Source organism: Haliotis asinina, chromosome 6, assembly GCF_037392515.1.
Source record: "Haliotis asinina isolate JCU_RB_2024 chromosome 6, JCU_Hal_asi_v2, whole genome shotgun sequence".
Lineage (NCBI taxonomy): Eukaryota > Metazoa > Mollusca > Gastropoda > Lepetellida > Haliotidae > Haliotis > Haliotis asinina.
This window is the reverse complement of record NC_090285.1, coordinates 67,647,682-67,674,642: the sequence shown is the minus strand read 5'-3', so window position 1 is coordinate 67,674,642 and position 26,961 is coordinate 67,647,682. Positions and strand designations below refer to the sequence as shown.

The following is a 26,961-nucleotide window of genomic DNA, read 5'->3' as shown; positions in this document are numbered from 1 at the left end:
TGATGAGTGAGTGATGGTATTGATGAGTGAGTGATGGTATTGATGAGAGTGATGGTATTGATGAGTGAGTGATGGTACTGATGAGTGAGCGATGGTACTGATCAGTGAGCGATGGTACTGATGAGTGAGTGATGGTACTGATGAGTGGGTGATGGTATTGATGAGTGAGTGGTGGTATTGATGAGTGGGTGATTGTATTGATGAGTGAGTGATGGTATTGATGAGTGAGTGATTGTATTGATGAGTGAGTGATGGTATTGATGAGTGAGTGATGGTATTGATGAGTGGGTTACTGTACTGATGAGTGAGTGATGGTATTGATGAGTGAGTGATGGTATTGATGAGTGAGTGATGGTATTGATGAGTGGGTTACTGTACTGATGAGTGAGTGATGGTATTGATGAGTGAGTGATGGCACTGATGAGTGAGTGATGGTATTGATGAGTGGGTGATGGTATTGATGAGTGAGTGATGGCACTGATGAGTGAGTGGTGGTATTGATGAGTGAGTGATGGTATTGATGAGAGTGATGATATTGATGAGTGAGCGATGATATTGATGAGTGAGTGATGGTATTGATGAGTGGGTGATGGTATTGATGAGTGAGTGATGGCACTGATGAGTGAGTGGTGGTATTGATGAGTGGGTGATGGTACTGATGAGTGAGTGATGGTATTGATGAGTGGGTGATTGTATTGATGAGTGAGAGATGGCACTGATGAGTGAGTGGTGGTATTGATGAGTGAGTGATGGTACTGATGAGTGAGTGATGGTATTGATGAGTGAGGGATGGTATTGATGAGTGGGTGATTGTATTCATGAGTGAGTGATGGTATTGATGAGTGAGTGATGGTATTGATGAGTGAGTGATGGTATTGATGAGAGCGATGGTATTGATGAGTGAGTGATGGTATTGATGAGTGAGTGATGGTACTGATGAGTGAGTGATGGTATTGATGAGTGAGTGATGGTATTGATGAGAGTGATGATATTGATGAGTGAGCGATGATATTGATGAGTGAGTGATGGTATTGATGAGTGGGTGATGGTATTGATGAGTGAGTGATGGCACTGATGAGTGAGTGGTGGTATTGATGAGTGGGTGATGGTACTGATGAGTGAGTGATGGTATTGATGAGTGAGGAATGGTATTGATGAGTGGGTGATTGTATTGATGAGTGAGTGATGGTATTGATGAGTGAGTGATGGTATTGATGAGTGAGTGATGGTATTGATGAGAGTGATGGTATTGATGAGTGAGTGATGGTACTGATGAGTGAGCGATGGTATTGATGAGTGGGTTATTGTATTGATGAGTGAGTGATGGTATTGATGAGTGAGTGATGGTATTGATGAGTGAGTGGTGGTACTGATGAGTGAGTGATGGTATTGATGAGTGAGTGATGGTATTGATGAGTGGGTGATTGTATTGATGAGTGAGTGATGGTATTGATGAGTGAGTGATGGTATTGATGAGTGAGTGATGGTATTGATGAGTGAGGGATGGTATTGATGAGAGTGATGATATTGATGAGTGAGCGATGATATTGATGAGTGAGTGATGGTATTGATGAGTGGGTGATGGTATTGATGAGTGAGTGATGGCACTGATGAGTGAGTGGTGGTATTGATGAGTGAGTGATGATATTGATGAGTGAGCGATGATATTGATGAGTGAGTGATGGTATTGATGAGTGGGTGATGGTATTGATGAGTGAGTGATGGTACTGATGAGTGAGTGATGGTATTGATGAGTGAGTGATGGTATTGATGAGTGGGTTATTGTATTGATGAGTGAGTGATGGTATTGATGAGTGAGTGATGGTATTGATGAGTGAGTGATGGTATTGATGAGTGAGTGATTGTACTGATGAGTGAGCGATGGTATTGATGAGTGGGTTACTGTACTGATGAGTGAGTGATGGTATTGATGAGTGAGTGATGGCACTGATGAGTGAGTGATGGTATTGATGAGTGGGTGATGGTACTGATGAGTGAGTGATGGTATTGATGAGTGAGTGATGGTATTGATGAGTGAGTGATGGTATTGATGAGTGAGTGATCGTATTGATGAGTGAGTGATGGTATTGATGAGTGAGTGATGGTACTGATGAGTGAGTGATGGTATTGATGAGTGAGTGATGGTATTGATGAGTGAGTGATGGTATTGATGAGTGAGTGATGGTATTGATGAGTGAGTGATGGTATTGATGAGTGGGTGATGGTACTGATGAGTGAGCGAGGGTAGTGATGAGTGAGCGATGGTACTGATGAGTGAGTGATGGTATTGATGAGTGAGTGATGGTATTGATGAGTGAGTGATGGTATGGATGAGTGGGTTATTGTACTGATGAGTGAGTGATGGTATTGATGAGTGAGTGATGGTATTGATGAGTGAGCGATGGTATTGATGAGTGAGCGATGGTACTGATGAGTGGGTGATGGTATTGATGAGTGAGTGATGGTATTGATGAGTGAGTGATGGTATTGATGAGTGGGTTATTGTACTGATGAGTGAGTGATGGTATTGATGAGTGAGTGATGGTATTGATGAGTGGGTGATGGTACTGATGAGTGATCGATGGTACTGATGAGTGAGCGATGGTACTGATGAGTGAGTGATGGTATTGATGAGTGAGTGATGGTATTGATGAGTGAGTGATGGTATTGATGAGTGGGTTATTGTACTGATGAGTGAGTGATGGTATTGATGAGTGAGTGATGGTATTGATGAGTGAGCGATATTGATGAGTGGGTTATTGTACTGATGAGTGAGTGATGGTATTGATGAGTGAGTGATGGTATTGGAGAGTGAGTGGTGGTATTGATGAATGCGAGTTGGTACTGATGAGTGAGTGATGGTATTGATGAGTGAGTGATGGTATTGATGAGTGGGTTCTTGTACTGATGAGTGAGTGATGGTATTGATGAGTGAGTGATGGTATTGATGAGTGGGTTGTTGTACTGATGAGTGAGTGATGGTATTGATGAGTGAGTGATGGTATTGATGAGTGAGTGATGGTACTGATGAGTGAGTGATGGTATTGATGAGTGAGTGATGGTATTGATGAGTGGGTTATTGTACTGATGAGTGAGTGATGGTATTGATGAGTGAGTGATGGTATTGATGAATGAGTGGTAGTATTGATGAGTGAGTGATTGTACTGATGAGTGAGTGATGGTATTTATGTGACAGACGTCTATTGCCGATACTTTCATTAAGCATTCCTCCCCTCAATATACTACAGCTGATAGAAACAAAATGTTTTGCTGATTATTTATACTGCAAGTGCCAGTCTGAGTTAGTCTTGTTCCATCGATTCATAATTATTCCATCCAGTATCGCATGATCGAGGCTGGGCCAGACAAACCAGTGACTGCGGAATGGGCGATGCCCAGCGGTTACGACGCGTTATGCGACACAATCACCTCAATCAAACACACCATCCTATTTTAGGCGGGTGTACGATATGTATGAGATCAAATTTAAGATAGGTATGAGACAATTAGGTCAGAATATTAGCTGCACTGTCTTGAAGCTGACAACCATCATCGGCGTAAATACATCACCATAACGGTGTACATCATAGCAGGCCCACCATGCAGTACAGTCATTAATAAGGTGTTTACCAACACGTACTGTAACGTAATACACTTTCATGACTAAAGCTAGCTCCTCCTTTACCTTCCGTCGGGAACGTACGTTACTGATTTTGTTGCCATCACTTGGAAAAAAAACACCTGGAGGTGAACAAAACATTTCCAGTGGTGAAACATTGATGCCCCTGAGACCACCTGTCATCGAAAGCAGCTCTTGAAATGTCAGAAGTGAACTGGTTCAACTGTCTGCAAGCATTATTCGTGAAAGTTCACGATAGTTTGGGGAGATCTAGGTTTCCCGTCGGCTGCATGGAAACGTTGTTTGAGATATCATCATTTGTTCACTTTCTTCTGTGGTGATTCCAGTTCAAAACAGATGTCCTGTGGATCACATGGACTGTCTGAAAAGACGATTACATGATTTGGCATAGTGACAGTGGTTCATGCTGTGTCACAGGCTATAACGCTTGGATGCCACAGGTGTCAACAGCGCCACGTTGTTGCAGATCTTCCTGTTAGTTTCTCACAGACCTTAACACTTGCGTGTTGCTGGTGGGTTTTTTTTAAAAATCTCATTCTCTTTTTTGGTTGTTGTTGTTCCAGGTTGTTGTTTGATATTGCTTTTGTTTTCATTTTTGGAGAATTCGTTGAGCAACTGTCGGCTTTATCACAAATTAGAGATACTGATATTATACTGCATAGTCCACGACTGTATGTATTTTTATGGCATAGTTGCCCTTATCAGATTACACTGGGCTATTGAATACAGGAACATGTGTCCATCAGGGGCATGTTTTCAAAACGGAAGATTATTGGGCGTTACTTTCGCAAAGTGTTTCATAGTGACAAGTGTTTCATACTATTGTGCATCATTATGTGGTCAGGGGAATAACTGGTCCGATAAAATGTGCACAATAGTGATAATTATGGACCCAAATTTGTGAAGCCGAAGTTCTTATTGCATTGCACTTATAACAAACAGTCTATCACTGAAAATGTTGTAAAGGGAACGCAAGATTTTGAAACTAATTCAGTCTTTGTAGCCTTGAAGGTGCTTCTGTGTTACTTGAGGACTTGCACCGCCTAGCAAATCATTTGTAGGAAACTACATGACACAGGACGCAACCCGGACAGGGAGATGGGATGCTGGTGGTATATTTTCTTTACCTTTTGGTACAATAACCATGGAATGATAAGACATGAATTTTCTGATACCACATTTGCCCAACAGCGGTATATATTGGATCAATATTGATTTTGCCTTTTTCAGATTGCCATGAAAAGACACATATCAAGTTTAATAAGCTCAAAGTTGAGCACTGCACGTGCTGCGCACGTGGCAACAGCGTCCCCAATGAACATTCACTCTGATAAAAGCAAATCCCTAAAAGATGTCCCCGGCCCTAGTGGGATATACGCCTTGCCTTACATTGGCCCAGCGTTCATGTTCAAGCCTTTCGGTAAGTATTGGTTATTGGTAATTCTTACATAATTCATCTCGATTTATGAACTGATTCATTGGATATTATTTCTTATTCAAAGATTATGTAGGCTTCATGGCCTGAAAGATAATGAATATCGTGTCTTGTATTATGTCTCTAGCTATATTCCCTGTATATTTCAAACTGTAAACGGGAGAGACTTTGTTCTATGGAGCCTTGTCGACTGATAGATATGAATGGATCTCCGCTGGCACGCGATATGCCCACGCGGTGATCGTTCTGCAGACATATCCTTGGCTTCAACATGATTAGAACATTCGTAACTTCTCCTACACAGTAGCTAATGAGTCAGCAGAAGAAAAACTGTCACAACCTCGTGTTTTACTGAAACATATTTTCATGTGCTCACACATGCATTTTCATCGTATCATCTGTCGCACGTCATGCTATGTCCCGACCGAATGTCTTGCAAGAAGGGAATCCTTTGTCTTAATCTCCTGATATCCCCTATAATTCGGTCGCCATGACATCTGAACTATTCATGATCAGTTTGACAATAAATATACTCTTTAAAATGTTGGGGATATCCGGAGGTAATTTGAAGTTCTCCAAATTAATTCTATTAATTCCTGGAATTAGCGGATTTGGAACACATTGCAACCGGTAGTGAAGTATGGAGTTATTGCCATGACAGCCAGTGATAGATTTCATAATTCACGTTGTAAAATCAGTACTGGGAACTTCCGACACGACTTGATCAGCTCAGCCCACGAAGCATACTGGGTATTTGCTTCCCATTGACGGTTTGAAGGAGTGCATTACTCTTCTTACAGAGCATGACCAAGTTCAGCCAATGAGGCCAGCGTCCTCTGTCATGACGCTGTGTACAGCTTTAACGTAACTGCCATCACCGTTCGTAAATCCTGGTTTCCGATCAATGGGTCCTGCTTTCCTCTAGTTGCTTAGGGACGCCTTGAACAGTCACTTGTTAACGTATGTATACCCGTCCTACAGACCCACAATCGCAGACTATGAAACATTGATAATACTGGCCACATTGGCGGTTTCCTCCTTGCCAACAGCCATCCGACGTTCCAACTGCATGAAAAACAAAATCAATGTGACTGACACAAATAATGGTCCACCCTGAAGAGTTTAATTTAGAACTGACACCTTCTGACACACTTCTACAAGCGACTCGGGAAAACTATCGGCTGTGTTGGTGTTGAGTATCGCTGACATAAACGTTCTGGCATTGTAGTCACCCTTTCTTTGTTCTCATACTTGGTATAAACATATTTCATTCATCCCGTCTTATATCACTAAATGCATAGGGACATGCGATAATGTAACATCTTGCTGAATTGCACAAAGATATATATGACCGTGGACGGAGTAATCATGTAACAACAGTATGGTTCTTACCCCTGTCATCACACCGTGTGAACAGATTGGTATGACTTTACATATGTGTTTAAAAGTGGCAGAGAATTATGTACCTGGGACCTGAAGCGTGCATGTCAAGGTGCGTTGTGGTCGGTGTATGTATCAGTAGGACGAGTCGAGCTTAAGTGCATTGACGATAATGCATTCATCAGACTGACGCCTTGTAATTATGCAGTACGAATACCACTTGCATTCATTTAAATAAGTGGCCTACATAACAGTTAATGTCAACACAAATACCGTGACGGACCGTTGTGTATAAGTACTGGGGCATGTTGAGGAGACCCAGGGGTTCATGGATTTGTGTATGGGGGAGGGTAAGTCCTCAAACTCGGCATACAAAGCGTCTTTCAAAACTCGTCGAAACTTGAAATTATCAGTATCCAGAAACTGGTACATAACAGACTTCGGAGAGGAACATACACACAGAAAAAAACATCATACTATGATCACACATCAATGCAACTCACTACAAAGGTAGCGGCAGCACAACTGGGGCAGTGCAGGCTCAGTGGCAGGAGGGTATTTGTTAAACAGACCCACCTGTAATGGCAAACTGATCTGTCCTTACAACGTCACCAAGCTTCTAATGCATTCCTAGGCAGGATATACAGGTGCAAAATACCAATCTTCATAGACTGCTGGTCTTGAAGTACTATGAGATTAGATATATACCTGCCCCACGTCTATCGACCTACGTCTAGAAGGTTAGATATGTACTTGCCCCACTTATATAGCCTTATACCTTCTGGAAGGTTAGATATGTACTTGCCCCACTTATATAGCCTTATACCTTTTGGAAGGTTAGATATGTATTTGCCCCACTTATATAGCCTTATACCTTTTGGAAGGTTAGATATGTATTTGCCCCACTTATATAGCCTTATACCTTCTGGAAGGTTAGATATGTACTTGCCCCACTTATATAGCCATATACCTTCTGGAAGGTTAGATATGTATTTGCCCCACTTATATAGCCTTATACCTTCTGGAAGGTTAGATATGTACTTGCCCCACTTATATAACCATATACCTTCTGGAAGGTTAGATATGTATTTGCCCCACTTATATAGCCATATACCTTCTGGAAGGTTAGATATGTATTTGCCCCACTTATATAGCCATATACCTTCTGGAAGGTTAGATATGTATTTGCCCCACTTATATAGCCTTATACCTTCTGGAAGGTTAGATATGTACTTGCCCCACTTATATAGCCATATACCTTTTGGAAGGTTAGATATGTATTTGCCCCACTTATATAGCCATATACCTTCTGGAAGGTTAGATATGTACTTGCCCCACTTATATAGCCTTATACCTTCTGGAAGGTTAGATATGTATTTGCCCCACTTATATAGCCATATACCTTCTGGAAGGTTAGATATGTATTTGCCCCTTGTGTATAGCCATATACCTTCTGGAAGGTTAGATATGCTTGTACTTGCCCCACTTATATAGACTTATACCTTTTTGGAAGGTTAGATATGTATTTGCCCCACTGATATAGCCTTATACCTTTTGGAAGGTTAGATGTGTATTTGCCCCACTTATATAGCCTTATTCCTTTTGGAAGGTTAGATATGTATTTGCCCCACTTATATAACCTTATTCCTTTTGGAAGGTTAGATATGTATTTGCCCCACTTATATAGCCTTATACCTTCTGGAAGGATAGATATGTATTTGCCCCACTTATATAGCCTTATACCTTCTGGAAGGATAGATATGTATTTGCCCCACTTATGTAGCCATATACCTTCTGGAAGAATAGATATGTATTTGCCCCACTTATATAGCCATATACCTTCTGGAAGAAGAGATATGTATTTGCCCCACTTATATAGCCATATACCTTCTGGAAGAATAGATATGCTTGTACTTGCCCCACTTATATAGCCTTATACCTTTTTGGAAGGTTAGATATGTATTTGCCCCACTGATATAGCCATATACCTTTTGGAAGGTTAGATGTGTATTTGCCCCACTTATATAGCCTTATTCCTTTTGGAAGGTTAGATATGTATTTGCCCCACTTATATAGCCTTATTCCTTTTGGAAGGTTAGATATGTATTTGCCCCACCTATATAGCCTTATTCGTTTTGGAAGAACGGATACGCTTGTACTTGCCCACTTACATAGCTTTATACCTTCTGGTAGGTTAGATATGTATTTGCCCCACTTATATAGCCATATACCTTCTAGAAGGTTAGCTATGCTTGTACTTGCCGCACTTATATAACCTTATTCCTTCTGGATAGATATGCTTGCACCTGTCCCGCTTACATGGCCTTATACCTTCTGGAAGGTTAGATATGTATTTGCCCCAATTATGCAGCCTTATACCTTGTGAAAGTTTAAATATGGTCATATTGTCTCTTACCTTCTGGATGGTTAGAAAAGGATACGCTTACACAGGCGGGACGCGTCCCAAATACATGCACATGCACAGACACGCCAACTGGGAACACTTGAGGCTTCAATACAGAGAACATTGCACCGAACATTGTGTTGAGCCTGGCGAACCTTACGGGTTCTAAAAGAATCGTGATGTATGTACCTGCTTGCTCTGAACGTCTCGCATTACAATAATGAATCTGGGTTCTATGTGGGAGGGCCAATAGGTTGAGATTGTGAGGTTGTTACATCCGACTTCAGCGCAGGTAAATAGCTATGCTAAATATTTTATCCTCAGCCCAGTGTTGATGTCAACTTCATGTACTGTTATATCTCGGTCAGTTAACCTCAGCATCCCTTCCATGTATAACTCGAACACATGGTCTTGTGTAACGGGAATTGCAGCGATGAACTAGAATCCTATTGTCGTCGGTTCGAATCCGATATTGGTTCCTTGGTCCACCTGCGGTTACGTAGGGTAGTGACTCATCCATTACACTGAATTCGATTCCCATATGGATGTCATGTCAACGTCCCGTGTCACCCACTTCTTATATATTACTGAAGCGACATACACCTACTGTCACTCACTCACCCATATGGATGTCATGTCAACGTCCCGTGTCACCCACTTCTTATATATTACTGAAGCGACATACACCTACTGTCACTCACTCACCCACTCACCCAAACTCGTGCTTTTCACCAACACAGTATACGTTTGATATTGCTAAAATCACTCACTAAGTCATTAACTCACTCCCATGCTCCAAATTTTAAAAAGTCAAGAATATCGGAGAGAATGGTACAGGACGATAACACTTCGGCACTAATCTTTACTTTCGTATATTTTTGCCAAGTGAGTGGATGAGTGATTTGAGTTTTACGCTGCAGTAACCAATATTCCAGCGGTCTTCTACTGGGTGGTTCTATTGCCATGGAGACATATATTCCTGTCAGCATTTGTACAATTGATCATTTTCCGTTCCCTGTTTGTGTTAATTTTTAAGTTGCTGCGTGTCGCGATATGTTATAGCAAACAACCCAGCACCCTCCCGGTGTTACACACCAGGCATGGGTTACACTCGCTGTACTCGAATTGAACCCTGGTCGAGCAAATAAAATCATTTAGTCCAAAGGTCCCCACCCCACCCAGCGTACTAGTGAGTAATGGCGACGTGTATACTGATTTCTCTGAATGCCAGCTGAAACTAGGCAGCTTGTGAAGAGTGGCTACTAAAGGCTGTACCAGTGTAACCAAATCATGGCACAATCTACTTCCACAAGGCATCAAGGTTTCTGGAACTTTGGCCTACAATACGTTGAGACTACTTGCAAATGCAAGCGTGCTGAAACTGAAACTAGTTTTTGTATGGACTGTTTAAGCCCCGGATACATTTGTCAAAGTGACATTTAACCTGGATGCACTTGCTCTGTATGAATGATACTGGGATTAGGCAAAGGTCACAGCGCCCTTCTAGTGCAAAACCAGAAAACCGACAGATTAATGACATTATGGTTCTTTTCTCTCAAAGGTTCTATTTTGAATACAGGAGTTTCGTATGAGCCTCGTCATTGTTGACAGGATCACTGTCCGATTAGGCTCAAGCTGCTTTCGTCACGTAGTGTTGCTAAACGGAATGTAAGATACTGTGCAACAGATGAAATCAATACTGTGCAATGCGAGACCCCATCCTCAGTTTGATGCGAGAGGCAAACTGAAAGGGTTAGTTGTTTGATTGTGTGTCTTGTCTGTTACAATATAGTCAAATATATAGTTGACAAAATGTAATCCCACTTATAACCTGATACCTTGCCGTTGGTTAGGAGCACTGAGTGTGTGTCTAGCTCTTGGTGAGATTATTTGATTAATCTGCGCCCTATAATTGGTTAGATAAGTTAATAGTGTGAATATAGTCGGTGGTAAGACAAGTTGATTGTGTGCCCTGTCAGTGGTTAGACTAGCTGATTGTGTGCCGTGTCGATGGTGCGACTAGCTGATTGTGTGCCCTGTCAGTGGTTAGACTAGCTGAATCTGTGCCCTGTCAGTGGTTAGACTAGCTGATTGTGTGCCCTGTTAGTGGTAAGACTAGCTGATTGTGTGCCGTGTCGATGGTAGGACTAGCTGATTGTGTGCTCTATCCGTCGGTGGTAGGACTAGCTGATTGTGTGCCCTATCCGTCGGTGGTAGGACTAGCTGATTGTGTGCCCTATCCGTCGGTGGTGAGACTAGCTGATTGTGTGCGCTGTCAGTGGTTAGACAAACTGATTGTGTGCCATGTCGATGGTAGGACTAGCTGATTGTGTGCCCTGTCAGTGGTTAGACTAGCTGATTGTGTGCCCTGTCAGTGGTTAGACTAGCTGATTGTGTGCCGTGTCGATGGTAGGACTAGCTGATTGTGTGCTCTATCCGTCGGTGGTAGGACTAGCTGATTGTGTGCTCTATCCGTCGGTGGTAGGACTAGCTGATTGTGTGCTCTATCCGTCGGTGGTAGGACTAGCTGATTGTGTGTCCTATCCGTCGGTGGTGAGACTAGCTGATTGTGTGCGCTGTCAGTGGTTAGACAAACTGATTGTGTGCCATGTCGATGGTAGGACTAGCTGATTGTGTGCTCTGTCAGTGGTTAGACTAGTTTATTGTGTGCCCTGTGGGTGATGCGATTAGCTGACTGTGTGCTCTATCGGTGGTTAGACTAGATAAATTTCGTCTTTGGCGATGGTGGCAAAATATCAATCTCTGCTTTTGTCCAAACTGGAATATTTACAGGTCAGCACATACAGCCTTGCCATGCCGATACATGAGTCTCATCAACCAATTCAAACAATGACCTGCTCTTCAGCCTTCGACTTTTCACGTGTTAAAGTGATAATAGATATCACAAACAACTCTTTTTACACCGAAATCCAAGTTCTTGATTCAAAAGAAAATGGTATTTACAAATAAAAAATTTTTTTCACTTTAATAAAATCGTATTTCTATATTTTATTGCGAGTTGTACGCAGCATGACCTTAACTGAGACGTCACAGAATGTCCCTGTTTGATGAGGTCGTAAAATGATTCACGCTGGTAATCGCAAAGTTCCTATTTTTAATGTGTGTAATAGGTTCCCTTTGAAACATTTATCACATTAAATAACAACACAACGAGGCATTGTGAGTATACTTTGAGTATGAATATTGCCCAAGTATCATCAGCTTCTTTTGCGATAGTAATGGCAAAGTATCCCATTATAAGCCTTTATTGTGTATGAAATATCTTTCAAGGCTTGTCATTATGTCTGTATAGATAGTTTTCACCCAATCGATTTATTTCTTTTTACAATCTATCTCATTTCCAGTATCTACCGTACATAAATCTATTGTCTGCTACGACAGTCAGGCATGAACACGGGCCTCCGTGCCATACGCAGGGTATGAAATGTGCCGAACTGTACTGTTTACATCATGTGTATATATATATATATATCATTCTAACATAGAATCATCATCCCATGTTAACGCTCTATGGTAAATATTGTACGCTATGCGGCTATTACCGCTGTTATCATTTATGACATTGTCTAAGTCATGTCACGAGTTATCGCCCCTGATATTGCCAAAGTTAAATCTTTGTTATTACTATGTTTAGGTAGTGTTTTAATGCACACATGATGTGGTGGGCGCTCATACGTCTAAGCTGTATCAACATCCATGTAGTGTACTGAATATGTATACATAGATGTAAAATGTATGTTCTGCACACATGCTGAAGTTTGTTATTATATTGTTGTTGTATTGTTGCCATAATTGTTTCAGGGTTTATTGTGTATTCCTGGCCAGTTCCATCCACTTGGGAATAAACTTGAACTTACACCCTGCATTCACCTTGCTGTTGTCATTGTGACCCTGCTACAAAATTACCTCTCTCCAAAAGGTTCTCCGCACTTCCACCAGTTGTTGGATGAATGTTATTTGTTTTATCATTTCCACTGTACAAATCAGCACATTCTCAACCATTGTATTTATGCAAACTTGTATATGGGCTGAGTCTGAGTACTGTGCACGAAGGCGTCCCTGAATGACACGAATCATCACGACTGGACTGGTAAAATGTCGCGTCTGGCATTTAGGCCCACCGAGTCCAGTACACGTGTTCTTTCCACACTCTGTGACAAGTAGATCTATCGCCTTTTCACTCAGCCCTTAATGGTACATCTGGATATATATCCACATGTGTTCTCACATGCCATCGACCATTTAGATGTATATAATAATGCTGCCATATATCCTGGTGTCTTTTTTATTTCGCCTTTTCATGTGGGGTTTATTCCCCACGACAACCACGGACGCTGCACACATACGGATTGTTTCCTGTGTGTATAGAGGTCCCCAAATATGGACTTCCCAGTATTAAGGTATGCAAGAAAAATAGTTTAGTTTGGGGGAAAAGAATATTTTAGTCATATCAGACTTTCAGACATTTCATGTCCTGATTCAAATTATTGTTCACAGCAGCAATGCCACCTGAATTTGTTCATAAGCTCCAAATCCGATTTCCAACCGAGGTCTCTTGTAAAGATTATACTCAAAATCACAGGACTATTATAGGTTATCCAAAGGGTTTGATCCACTTTACAGGTGGCCGAGACAGCGTCATAACAGGAGTTGTATAGAGAGTATTGACCCATGAAAGCAAATCACAGCCGCACACGTATTGTCTGAGAGGAACTGTGTGGTAACAGACTATGACAAAACTAAATAGCGTTGTTTTGTTATGACATGAACAATAGCCTCACATTTATTGACGGATGTTGTTTGCCGTTACCATAAGCATTGTTCCAGCTTGTACACCGGTAACTAATCAATAATGGGTCAGACCAAATATCTACTTTGCCTATGAACCTTAGGCAAAAATGTCGTAGTCGGGGTGGTTCTGGGTTTGTCGGCACCCAACCCACACCTTTATTGGGGTTTGTCGACACCATACTCATGGCTCTATTGGGGTTAACAGGCACCATAGTTGCACGTGCCTCTGCTGGGGTTTGTCGACAGCACACACGTGCTTCTATTGGGTTTTTCTCCAAATGGTAATTATCATGACCTTGATTGATTTCACGCCATGCATGATATTCAGCGAAATGTCGATTCGCCATTACGTGGAAGTCGATGCCAATATAATGTAGCTGTGTTACGTTACACAAGACGCCGTACTTAGCTCTGAAATGACAGAGATCAAACAGAGATCGCAGTTATCACGAGAATGGAGTAAGCGATTCGTGTAGGTTTTCCAAAATGGAAATATTGAGGACGCACTACCCTGTAGTGTTCCAAAGTAATGTGTAAATCGTCTGGATGCCACAAATTGGCACCATGACCAACGAACGACAATAACACCCATGGAGTCGCAGTGCAGACCCTCAAATCCCAGGCTGATTAAAAATAACGTGGTAGCTTGGCAACGACAAAACACATCATAAATACCATTTTAGTTTTATGGAAACTATATGAAACTCATTTAAATTGTCGTTTTCTAAACTAAAGCTTATGTTTCAGGAAACTTTCGCCCGGAAAAGCTGAACCTTTTGTTCCAAGACCTGCATCGAAAATATGGGAAGATCGTTAAAATGCGGAAGGGGTCGTCATGGGCCGTGTTTTTATTTGATCCCACTCTCATTGAAGCCGCCATGCGTCATGAAGGACGCTATCCCAAACGTCCCAGTATGCCCCTACTTGACGTCTACTCCAAGAGGTCAGGAAACGCGCCCACAATCAGCCAGCTGTAAGTATAAATATATTTCACAGCTAAAACGTTATACAGTAGAGGGAGAGGTTGATGGTACTGGCATAGTCAGACGGCTTACGCACGGGGTTACTTTACAAATACCAAAGAGAGCCAATGTGACTTCTCCTAAGAAGCGATGCCTTGTCGAATGCACTATGAACGTCCCTGTGAACATGGAGACTCCTCAACACTGCAGCCTCCTACATAACCTCAAATGTCAATAGGGTTGGGCTCCGGTAGAGAACCCCGCTACTCTCCTGATCTGCGCCAAGACTTCAGGAGGTACCAAACCTATGGCACCTACAACAAACGGGAACCCGACGACAGTGTACTTGGGATGAAAGTGAGACATTTCAAAGGCGAGGTCCGCATACTTAGCATGCTTTCCCTGAATCTTGCCAATCACATTGTTTCCAAAAGGGACAGAAAACGCTGCCTAGTCGAACTCACCAAAAACTTTAAGAAAAACATCATTTTCTCTGGACATGTTCAGGCTTGTATAAGTATCATAGGCGGACCATGGGTCAAAGCAACATGCATGGCGAAGACGCTCATAGAAACAGCCATGCCATGGTGCCATTCAATATATACAGTTTGTGCTAAGGCATAACATCCGCTGACTGTCTCGACAAAGTTATTATACAGTTGACACTTCATATCAACATTCTTTCTGAGAATCACAGTTCTGCAAATGCAAACGGGGGGTGATGTGGTCCATGGCAGCAATTAGAGCGTTACACGGCGCACAAGCGTTGTTTGAAACCCTGGTAAAATCTTTTAACGCTACAATACTTTACAAGGCGATCGATTACAGTACATTTACAAAATGTTCGACTCAATCCAAGTATCCTGCAGAAAATGTAACTTTGCATGACATAAAATTGCATGCAACAGTTTATTTGAACAGTTATAAAAATGTGTCGAATTGAACATGAAGCGAAATACTTTTGCATTTGATGTCACTTTGTACTCCGATCCCGACCCCCTACAATACGTCCCATTTGGCCCAACGTCATCGACAGGCACGTCTTGCCTGGTGCAGGCAGCATCTTCAGTAATCTTCAGACAATATTGGGATGATTTGAAAATCACATATCATGGTTGGACACAACTTGTCATTGTCAGTGACAATCCGACAGGTCTCCATTACGGGGATGAGATCACTAGTCTCATATACACATTTCACATTTTAGCAAGATAATGCCCGTCCACGTGTCGCTCGTGTTGTGACAGATTTCCTGAGCCAGTTACTTTATTTCAGAAGTATATTAACCACTGTTGTGCCCAAACCGAGAGGCAGTGCAAGAGCTTAGAGTCCATTTTGTTCCAATGTAGCTTGAATCAACTTAACCTCCTCTTATTCACTCGCCCATATTGTATGAACGTGTAAAGTGAACAACCTGTTCAGTTAAACGGATTAATTTCAGTTCGGGAAAGGACTGGTACGACCTACGGAAGCCCGTCCAGGACCGTGCGATGAAGCCGCACATTGTTGCACAGTATCTTCCTTCCCAGAGGGACGCCGCAGACGACATGGTCTCCACCATCATATCACAGAAACTTCACGTCGACGACATGAGCAAGCTTCTTTTCAGATACACGGCAGAATGTGAGTTTCTTTGTTGTCATAGTCAGATGCTGGCCACACCGAAGACCCGAGTACAAAGTGTGAAGGTCATTTCCGATGTCCCTTGTGCTACTGCTGGAATATTGCTAATGGAGTAAACCTATACGCATTCACGCACTCACTCACTCACTCACTCACTCACCCACCATCCGTTTCTGGCAGAAATAGCTTCCCCCTTCTGTCTCTAGGTTTGTCCATACCAAATTTCCATTTGGCAAAGAATGTATAGAATTGAAAACATGATGTTTGCTCTGCTCCATTCATTTCAGCGACAGGGTTGTTCTGCTTCAACGTCAGACTAGGATTCCTTGACAGTCAGGGTTTGCCTATGACACAGAAACAAGAGGAAATGTTATACAGCATACGGCAGTTCCTGTCGCTGGTGGCCCAGAGCTTCTACACCTTCCCTTCCTTCAAATACTACCCTAGTAAAATGTACCGGACATTTGAAAAGGTGTATGGCGATATACAGAAGTAAGTTCTTAAGGCTGCATTGTCGTTTTACAAAATTCGGCTTATCTATGGTAATATACAGTAATGCTACTGCAGCATGGTGTACTCAACTTGTTTCAGCAAACCGAACGTTTCACTACACGAACATATTTTGAGGAAAACAGCTCTGTTCGGATAAAGGTTGTCTAACTATACATGGCGGCCACGTAGACATAGTCCTCTATGTCGATCCGATTATCAACCAGATCCCATTCTTCACTTCACATGTATATCGTCAACTGGCTTTATATCAACAACCGATGAAACGGAATCGCATGGACGAGACAAACAGATGGAGTCCGATGTTAGACTGAGTCCTCAGGTCCTCAGTTTTTAACAGATGGTGTGAAGTTCTAATTGTTTTTCACATTTCTTGTTTTCGGTTGTATTTTAGACGACATAGTTGCATGGGTGTTCTACCTTTTGCGCATGCGACCAGGGCCCCGTTCCACAAAACGATCGTAGCCGTAAGATGATCGTTACTCCCATATTTTAACATAGACTTACGACTGTCGTAACACTACGATCCCGTTGAGGAACGGGGCCCTGAGTTAGTTCCGCAAAGCGATCTTGACGCAGCAATGATCGCAAGGCCATGTTACAGCAATGGCGATACGACCACGTCAGCGCTAACATCATCACTGTGTGGAACGAGCCCCAGCTGAGCGCTAAGGTGACCGTAACTCACCATACCTTAAATTGAAATTGAACTGAAATTGAAAGTCGTAAACGCTACGATTGTTCTGTACAACGCCATTGTGGTTTAAACCTTTCAATCGTGAAAGAGAACAGTTATTGACAAAGCGCAGATAAACCCCACCCAGTTCACTTGCCATCTGTAAGAATTTACTTGGCACCGTAATATCATATTTTACTTCAAAGTACGTTAAGGTAATCGCAATAGATTTATCAACAGAAAGTTTGACGGAAAGCCTTTGTTCGAGCCACGTAAATGTAGTGTTGTAGTGACAGACATTTTCTGTAGACGTGTGCTTTAATAAAACATGTTTGTTCAACATTGATTTTATTTCCAAGGCCGTATTTTTGTAATGATGACTTTAAGATATAAAGATGCATTTGCGACGTGATACCGTCAATCGACTTAACATGCAGACAAATGAAACCTTGAACAACCTGATAGATAGTCATCTCTCTGTCATAAAGTGGACAACACAACGATTGTGTATCCGCATACCGTTAAGTGGCTTGAAGGCTACAAACAAAGCAAGCTTGTATTAGACCACCAAAGTACTTCTACAGAATCACCTAAGGTGGGCTGAACCACCTGTTGCTAGATGAGACAAATGTTTTAGATCAGACCGTTACACCCTCTCGTTTATGTCGGGATCTACAGAGGCAATGCGTGTAATTATTTCTTGGTCTCCATTTGCACTGCTGGCAATGTAAAAGATATGAATACATTTTGCCTTTGAAGAAAAAGACATGAAATTGTTAACCTTATCCAAAACCACTTCTGATTACGAACACTATAAGCGTAGTCTAGCCCTATCACTTTGATGGTATTAACGATGATATGTAATACGTACTAGTATTTAGGTTTTGCCATTGAAACTTTTCACTTCCATAGAATTACAAACGGTATAGCTATGCCCCAGATCTTCTCGGAAAAAGTGGCCTGTAAATACTGTTATTGTTCTTATTCCAGGACTGGTCTGGTGTATGTGGAAAGTATGTACAGAGAGCTCTGTGAGAGGAAAGCCAAGGGGACACTGGACCCCTACGAACCCAACCTGCTGCTTGCTCTCCTCAATGATGACCGTCTTCCGAAGGAAGCCTGTTTCCGCATCATGTCAAGTTTCTTCACAGTAGCCACGGAGAATGTAAGTACTGTATTGACGTATTAAGGTCACTTTACTTTCAGAACTGGTTCATTTTAGACACTCTTTCTTAAGGGTCTGTAAAGGACCAATAAGAGCTGACCTAATAATAAACAAAAGTGGCTTTACGCACACGCACACGCACACGCACACGCACACAGCCTCATACGTTAGTAATTGTTTGGATGTCCTAGAAAAGACATCTCCATGGATTTTTCCAATAAGAGAACGGTGACCGAAATGTATTCTGTCTGAAACTAGAAGCCACATGGTCTTCAAGAATTTGATTTATACAAATATGTAAGTCTTGCATACATATAATGTGGCTGAAGCCTTCGTCTCTTGCAGTAAAAAGTCTTAATGAAATGTGAATATGTTGCATGTGAGCGAAGCATTCAGACCAGCATATCTAAAACTTTCTATCTTACCCTCTAGAATATACAGTGACGCATGTTACAGGTTGCTAAATCTCTGTCCCTGTCCCTGTTCCTGCTGGCGAAGAATCGTGACAAGCAGGAACTTCTGTACCAAGAGATTATCTCCCAGTGTGGCACCGGGAAGGTCGACGCCACGTCTCTGTCACACATGCCGTATCTTAAGGCCTGTGTTAAGGAAGGGCATAGGTTAGTGGTTCATGTCTACATTCAGACTTGGTTCTCTAACGGCTCCCTGATAGTGGCGGTTTAATCCAGAGGTACGCGTATCTTTCGAGGATTAAAGGTTTTTAAAATATTGTATTTGACACTGGGGTTTATAACCCTAAAACTGCCATCAGGGTGTCCTGTCACAGACGGAATTTGTTATATAGTGTTAAAACTTCGTTTGTGACAGGATATAACTTGATGTCAGCTTTTGGCGTCACAAGTCCCAGTGTTTTTATAGATGCCCCCCGACGCAAAACACTTCATATTGTACTGTGGAGCATGTCGTGTCGGGGTTCATCCCAACTTTCATATATAGAGTTTTACAAATACTTTTCGCAAAGATACGAGGGTCTGTGGTTTAATCCACCAATTTGATGATATTCATTAACAAGCGTCTGGTGCAGACGAACCAAGGATCGAGTCTGGGATTTTAACATTTGGCTCTGGCCCAGCTGAGAAACAGTTCATTGCCATCTTAAACGATTGCGCAACATTATGGTTGTGGTTTAGTTTTTAGTTCACAGTGTTTAAACATGTGAGATGAAACCCGTAACGAATGTTTTGGGAGTGATCCACTGTCTTGAATGCTAATGGTTAATGTCTTGAGAGACAAAGAACCATACGTCAGGTGAATCTGGCATTCCACCTGCTGTGAGAGCTTCCTTACTAGATTGAAGGGACCCAACATGTGTCACTCCCTGTCTGAGATGACCATAACATTTGCGAGACAGTTGACACTGTTAATACCCGTTGTGTTGTCTTCCGAACAACGTAACCAGACTAGTATCTGCCTAGTGCCGGTATCTTGTCTGTGCGAGGAGTGCTAAACTGTGTGACATACCAAGTGATCACCTCATGTGAGCTATGTGGCACAACTGGTGCGTGACTAAGTCACCGTGTGTTATAAACCTGATATTGAGCTGATTCACTCTTGGTGATGAGCATGACATTTGGCTGATTCACTGTGCGATAAATCTGATATTGGGCAGATTTACTGTGTGTGGTTTACGTGGTGTTTGGCAATCCAGGGTTGAATATCCTTATCCTCTCTGCGCAGAATAGCGTTCCCCAGCCCTCTTGGATCTGTGAGGATCATGGAGAAGAGTCTTCATCTGGACGGCTATCACATTCCTGAAGGGGTGAGAATCTCATTTAACCATTGAGCTGTATTCTTTCTATATCTGCAAACAACTTACTTGGTCGCTGAAAACGTAGTTCAATCAGCAAGTGCTTGAATGTGGATAACACAGACCGCCGCTATATAAGTGCGGGTATATTGAACACCCAAAGTATACCCCAAAACACACCCGATACATAACTAAGTAGATACGGGAAGGATATTCTGGAACATCAAGCAAAGGTCCTGTAACACAACTATTCACAAACATTAAACCGGCTCGGTGGTATTGTATGCTCTCGAAAAAGGAGCGAAGTGCAATCTTCTGCTTATTCCCCCGCCTGGTCGACTCGTAATCCGTATTATGTGCTGAGTGGGCTATCAGCATTCAAATTCCTGGCATGGAGGTGTCTTTTCTAGGACATCCAAATCTCAGTGGGTTAGAATGATGCACACAAGAAAAGTCACTTCAAACTACATTCAACTCACCTGACAAATATTAACGATCACAAACATAAAAGAAGATAGACTGACTTTAGTTCAGAAAATATGTCAGTTATACAAGAGACCGCACACATGTATACTTAATCATTCACTGAGAAAGAGATACCTGTCTAGACACATCTGCACTTGAGACATTAAGCTTACTGTTGACGACGATGAACTGAGAGAGCAATGATACAAACGGTCTTTGGTTCAGCAGCCTCCTCCTACCTTTCAGACGGAGGTTCACTTTGGTCATAACATACTGTGCCACAGCCCCGAGTACTTTGACTCGCCCAAGACCTATCTCCCCGAGCGCTGGCTCAGGGACGACTGCAACAGCAGAAAGAAGCATCTTCAGTCTTTCATCGTCATGCCTTTTGGATTCGGCGCCAGGAACTGTCCTGGGAGGAGATTTGCTGAACAGCAGATGTTCTTGGCTTTGATCACGGTATGGACTGTTTCAGATATGGAAGGAAAGCGTGACCTTGTAACACTGGATGCATGGATGTGAAGGAGAGCTGGATATGATGGCGTTATATGGAAGGGAGGAGTGACTGTGCTACATAGGAAGACGATCTGTAGAAGATAAAGCTTGGTTGTTTCATACTGAAGGATCATGTGGTCGAAGGAAGGTGTGGTGTGCTACATGAAAGAAAGATGTGATGGCATCGCGATGTGGATAGAAGGCTAGTGGTGTTGCATCGAAGGAGTAATGTAATGTAGAAGGCCGGTGATGTTACATTGAGAGAGTGATGTTGTGGAAAGAGGCGTTAGGGTGAAAATGAAGTGTACGTGAAAGCCAATAGTGTTTCAGGCCAGTGATGTGAGTTATAGTGTGTCCTACAGTACTTATGGCAGAGATGATAGAATCTGTTGCTAAACGTTGCATGTTGCTTGTCCAGTGAGAGTGTTTGTTCTCGAAAGATGTGTAATTTTGTATGTGTCTAAAAAGACTTGTTGGGAATGCCTTTACGATCTTACATACATAGCCGAGAGACTGAGTGAAGTGCGTTTCTAAGTGAATGATTACACATCGATACATACCATGTTTTTCAAGCATTTCCAAGGACACATTATTTCCCTCATGACATCAAATGTTCATCACATTTCAGATCATCCAGTCGTTTGAAATATCGCTAAAAAATCCAGATGAAGAGCTCAGCATCGTGTACAACATCCTTGCTACGAAAGAAACTCCCCTGGAGTTGAACTTCAAACCACGCAAAAAATAAGGCAAAGGATGACAGAGACAGGTTGCCGAATCTGAACTGGCAATCAAGATTTCTGCGCAGGCGCAGATACACTGTAAGCTGATTGGCTTGAGCAGGTGACAAGATGGAGGACCAACGATACTAAAGTTGGTTTGGATAGTTTCATGTCTCAACGTAAAAACGGTGACATGATCCATGTGCATATTCCAGGGATCCCCCAGTCAGCCGTGAATACATATGTCCATAAATGGGGTAGTGATGAATGAGTATGGTTTTACGCCGGTGTTAGCAATATTACCGCAATACCACGGCGGGGGAAACCGGAAATGGGCTTCACACACAGGAACGTAGCTGCCATTATTTAGAAAACGTCCTGGCTTACACGTGATTTTGCTGAAAAGGTTGGGCAAGTCCTCAATACCATCTAAATAAAAGGCTTTGCAACCTATCCTGCTTACACGAAAATACCGGCTTGCTACGCGCCTGAGACATTGTACCATGTGAGGATTCGAACCCGGGTCTTCGATGTGATGAGACCCGTAAAGGTAGGGGGTAGAATAGGCCCTCAGCAAACCATGCTTGCCATGAAAGGAGACTATGCTTGTCGTAAGAGGCGACTAAATGGATTCCCAATTGCACAGATCGATGTTCATGTTGTTGGTCACTGGATTGTCTGGTCCGGACTCGATTATTTACAGACCGCCGCCATATGGCTGGAATATTGCTGAGTGCGGCGTAAATCTAAACTCACTCATTACGTGTGATGAGCGAGCGCTTTAACCACTAGACTGTCCCCGAGGTAGTAGTTACGTGTGCAAATTTTTAACCACCTCATAAAGTGAGGCTCTGAATTACTCCCGGAAAACCAAATCAGCTCAACTGCGTGCACATTGGGTGACAATTGCCCAATGTTTAGTTACACAACGTTTGTAGCCGATACTACGAGGTGTAGGCAGTGTTTTTAAATTCCCGCCAGTCAGCTGCCACTGACGGTTTAACTTGCTGGCGAACGGTCAGTTTTCAGACGCCGATAATTTTGTAAGTTACTACCGACATGAAACACATTATTCAGTCACGTCGTTGATCTCACTCGGGTAAAAATTCAATCTGCACTTGATTCAGACTATAGGTCTGAAATTCTTGATCAGCAACATCGTATCTGGTCTGCCAACTTCAAAGCTGTCGATATTGCTGCCGCTGTGAAATCTAGGGACATTTACGGCAGCTGAAAGATATTGCACACACTGTCGAGCGAGCAACATCGCCAACGTATTAACCACTTAGGTTTCTCAGTGTGTTTGATTGTATGTATGATAAGCCCGTGAAGTATTCAAAAACAACGTCTACGTCAGTGTGAACACAGATGAAAAAAAAACCACGTCGCTAACTGATAAATATTGATACAAACACTAAACTGCGGATGTGCATTGTGAAAAGTCGTTTTCTAATAGATTTGTTTTATTAAGATATGTCAAACTTTGTCTACTTTGGTGCTGGTTCGTCATGTTTTGTTGAAGCCTTAACCCAGCTATGAAACTTGCCCCTTATGTACAGAATATAACCCAATATGCAATTAATGGAACGAATTCTATGTAAAACTTCTGGCACCATGGTTCAACACAGGTGTCGTCATGATACACTATAATAACCAACTAGTTGTCATTAAATAAAACTCTGAATTGCGGAAATATGCTGAGATTATTTTAAGCTATGTGAAGACGAAAGAGGATAACTTTACATGACATGGTTTAATATCAAGGTAAAAAGCATAATTTTGGATCAGTCACTGTCACTATGCCATCCAGATATTAGAAAAATCTACACTGCTGGGATACTTTATTACAATCAGGCAAGGAACTCCACGGATATTTTCAAATGGCATGTGAGCATCCCGCTCTTCTCATGACGTTTAGGGTGAAGAACTTCTGCCAGTGTGGACAGTAGCCCAGTCCCCGTGTCCGTCACGGTCGAGGGAGCAGGTGCTGACCAACTTGCATCTTGGTTTCGTCATCAGACCGCTCTCGAGAAACATTAATCGCTCCGCATCAGTGCTCCCTTAACCATCAGACTATCCCACCATCCCTCATGTTTTAAAGAACATAATCCGTGAATACAGACAATTACGTAAGCAGTCAACGAGTGGGGTAGGGAGGGAGGTGTTACGCGGCTTTTAACAATATTCCAGGCATATCACGGCGAGTGACACCAGAAATGGGTTTCATACATTGTATTTATATGGGAGAATCGAACCCGGCCCGTCTTCTTCGCGAAGAGCGAACACTTTAACCACTAGGCTACCCCATCACTCCTGATATGTTGTTACGAACATTCCGTGGCCACAGAAAATTACGTAAAGTGTGAAGGAGCGTGTGTTTGGTAGATGTGAAGAAGGCATCTGACACTCTCAGTGTTACTATTTTAAGGTATTTCAACCGAGTCACAGAGCCTGACCACCCGATTCCGGTTGTCGTCTCTTACGACAAGCATGCTCTTCTGAATATCAAGAGGGATAACAGTAAACGAAGGTAATACGGTATATGGCATGTGGATTCTGTGAGAAGTTATTAATCACTGGATAGTTTACAGAGCTTGAGCTAATACATGAATCCCAGAAAGCCTGCTATGTGGGAGTTAGTAACATTCCTCGGACGTCGCTTCAAGAGAAGTCGTAGGTTAGACATGTTCGGTCTTTGGAAATCAGTCACTAGTTTTTCGACCGTATTTATCAAGATCATGTAATCATTAAACTATATAAATAGTCACCTACAAACACCATTTCATGAGATCTTAAAACTCTCCAGTAGGGTAGACATAATGAGTGGACGTTAATTAGGACTGAAGCAATAATTATATTCATTCACCAATAGACTCTATGAATGTGGAGATACATTGACACGATTTCGGGGTATCAAGAATGTTTCTGGGCCTCGGGGTAGAAGTAGACCTGGAACCCACAGAATTTCCAAACGTCAGTGAAGCCGTAGTTCTGTTGTCACCCCTGTCAAATACCCTTTTGAAAGAACAGGTCAATTTCAGATGTGGGTTACGTCCCCTTTCGATACAGGCCGGCTTGTACGCCAAGATCTCACACTGCCAAATGGAGGTAATCACTGTGCTACCAATCTTGTCACAGGTTAACGTTGGAAAGTCAAAGTTAAGTTGAGCGGATGTCCTCATTTATCTGCATTAATAACTTCGGGGTTTTATCTTGCAGTACAAAACGAAGGGTTCAGGCAGGGATAAGCTACAATCTCTAAATAGGTTCCCTGGTTCAGGGGACCCCTAAATGTCACTGATTCCAAGGGACCTTACTAGAAACTGGTCTTGTAAAGTAAAACACAGATGGAAACTGTCCTTTAGATTCATGTGAGAGTGGACATCTAATTACAGTAACTGAGGTGGTTCAAGTTCAGCCATGACATTCAGCTAGGAGACAGTAATATTTCAAAGAGGCAACACCATCCACAACCTCCTGCAAGCAACAGGCAGGCCCACAGCATCCCAGAAGCCAGAACCAGCAGGTGTAGTGTACCATATTGAATGTGACTGTGGCGACACCTATGTTGGTGAAACCTCCATACCCCTCATCCATAGACTCAAGGAACACCAGACCTCAATCAGAAAACAGGACTCCAAATCAGCCATTGCCGACCACATCAGAGACCACCAAAACCACTCCATCAACTGGAACAACATCAAAATCTTAGGAAAGAACCAATCAGACTACAAAATCCGCAAGCTACGAGAGGCAATCCACATCATGAAGATTGAACCAGCGATCAACAGAGATATGAGGGCTACCAAATCCCATTCGCACATCATCACTTGATAAAATAATTCTGTACTTCAATCTACTTTGTTATAACAACACTCTACTGGCTTCCAACCTCCTATACCCTACTCCTTATTAACTTCTGGCTTCCCATCAGCTTGTGTACATCAACCCCATTAATTGTATAAATAACTCATCGTCTTCTCATTCATTGTAACAACAATTCATGTATACATTCCTCCACAAATCCAACATCCTGTACCATTTGCTTGACAACGACATTAGTATCCATGTCGAAACGTCGCACTCACTGAATAGAAGAAGTTGTATATCCATAAATCATAGTCTTCATTCTTCATCTACTCAACTTCTAGAATGCCTATCAAAGATATCACCCTATATCGTTGAAAAAAGCGATTACAAAAAAAAGCCCGTGAAATCGAAGTTCAAACGATTTACTAAATTTCCCCATGCGCTGGAAAAAGTGGCTTCAACAGCCGTGCTGCGCTGCGCCCATAACGCATGCGCAGTGAATAGGTTCGCGGAGCTTGAAGCAGTATGCATGCCCGGAGTATGAGGTCGTGAGCAGTGGTCTGTCTAATCTTGGTTGTGTCCACAAGCCAGTAAATACTCCACTCGTTAACATTAAAAAACTTGTTGATTGTGGTAAGCAGTCTCAGTCACAGAGAAAGATCAATGTCTGGTTTATTGACACCATTATATGTCTGTCTGGTAAAGACAATGTGCAGTACACAGCTTCAATCATTGACCACATGCAATTTGAACTTATCACCTAGCAGGCTATACGCCATAAACAAAATAAATTGATTTATGACTTGTGCGCCCCAGTCCTGTCTCTTTCTTTTAAACATATTTATTCCAGAGAATGGATTGGTTAAGTTATCCCAACTTAGTGAATTAAGTGAAACAAACTATGTATAGAACTATGAATAGAAAGATATATACAAAAGGAGAATAAGCCATATAAAACAAATAATTACAGGGAATATATGATTTCCTTACATGAGTAACATTATATCCAATCACTGAACCTTTTAGATTTTAATATATATTTTTGAACTTCTTTAAAAATCTGGATATTATCACGGTACGAAAGATCTGCACTG

At 42.2% G+C, this 26,961-nt stretch overlaps 1 protein-coding gene across 3 annotated transcripts in view; it reads left to right on the top strand.

Annotated features, from left to right (window-relative positions):
• The window catches only part of LOC137286832 (probable cytochrome P450 49a1), a 49,078-nt gene extending 25,328 nt beyond the window's left edge, over positions 1 to 23,750 (top strand). For all 3 annotated transcript variants that reach the window (XM_067818843.1, XM_067818844.1, XM_067818842.1), the window contains exons 2-10: positions 4,871 to 5,060; positions 14,419 to 14,644; positions 16,075 to 16,256; positions 16,544 to 16,748; positions 18,433 to 18,607; positions 19,064 to 19,227; positions 20,306 to 20,387; positions 21,087 to 21,299; positions 21,964 to 23,750. In XM_067818843.1, coding sequence (XP_067674944.1) covers positions 4,877 to 5,060; positions 14,419 to 14,644; positions 16,075 to 16,256; positions 16,544 to 16,748; positions 18,433 to 18,607; positions 19,064 to 19,227; positions 20,306 to 20,387; positions 21,087 to 21,299; positions 21,964 to 22,083 — 1,551 coding nt within the window. In that variant the 5' untranslated portion in view covers positions 4,871 to 4,876 and the 3' untranslated portion in view covers positions 22,084 to 23,750. The remainder of the gene's footprint in view (positions 1 to 4,870; positions 5,061 to 14,418; positions 14,645 to 16,074; positions 16,257 to 16,543; positions 16,749 to 18,432; positions 18,608 to 19,063; positions 19,228 to 20,305; positions 20,388 to 21,086; positions 21,300 to 21,963) is intronic.
• The last annotated feature ends 3,211 nt before the right edge of the window (positions 23,751 to 26,961 follow it).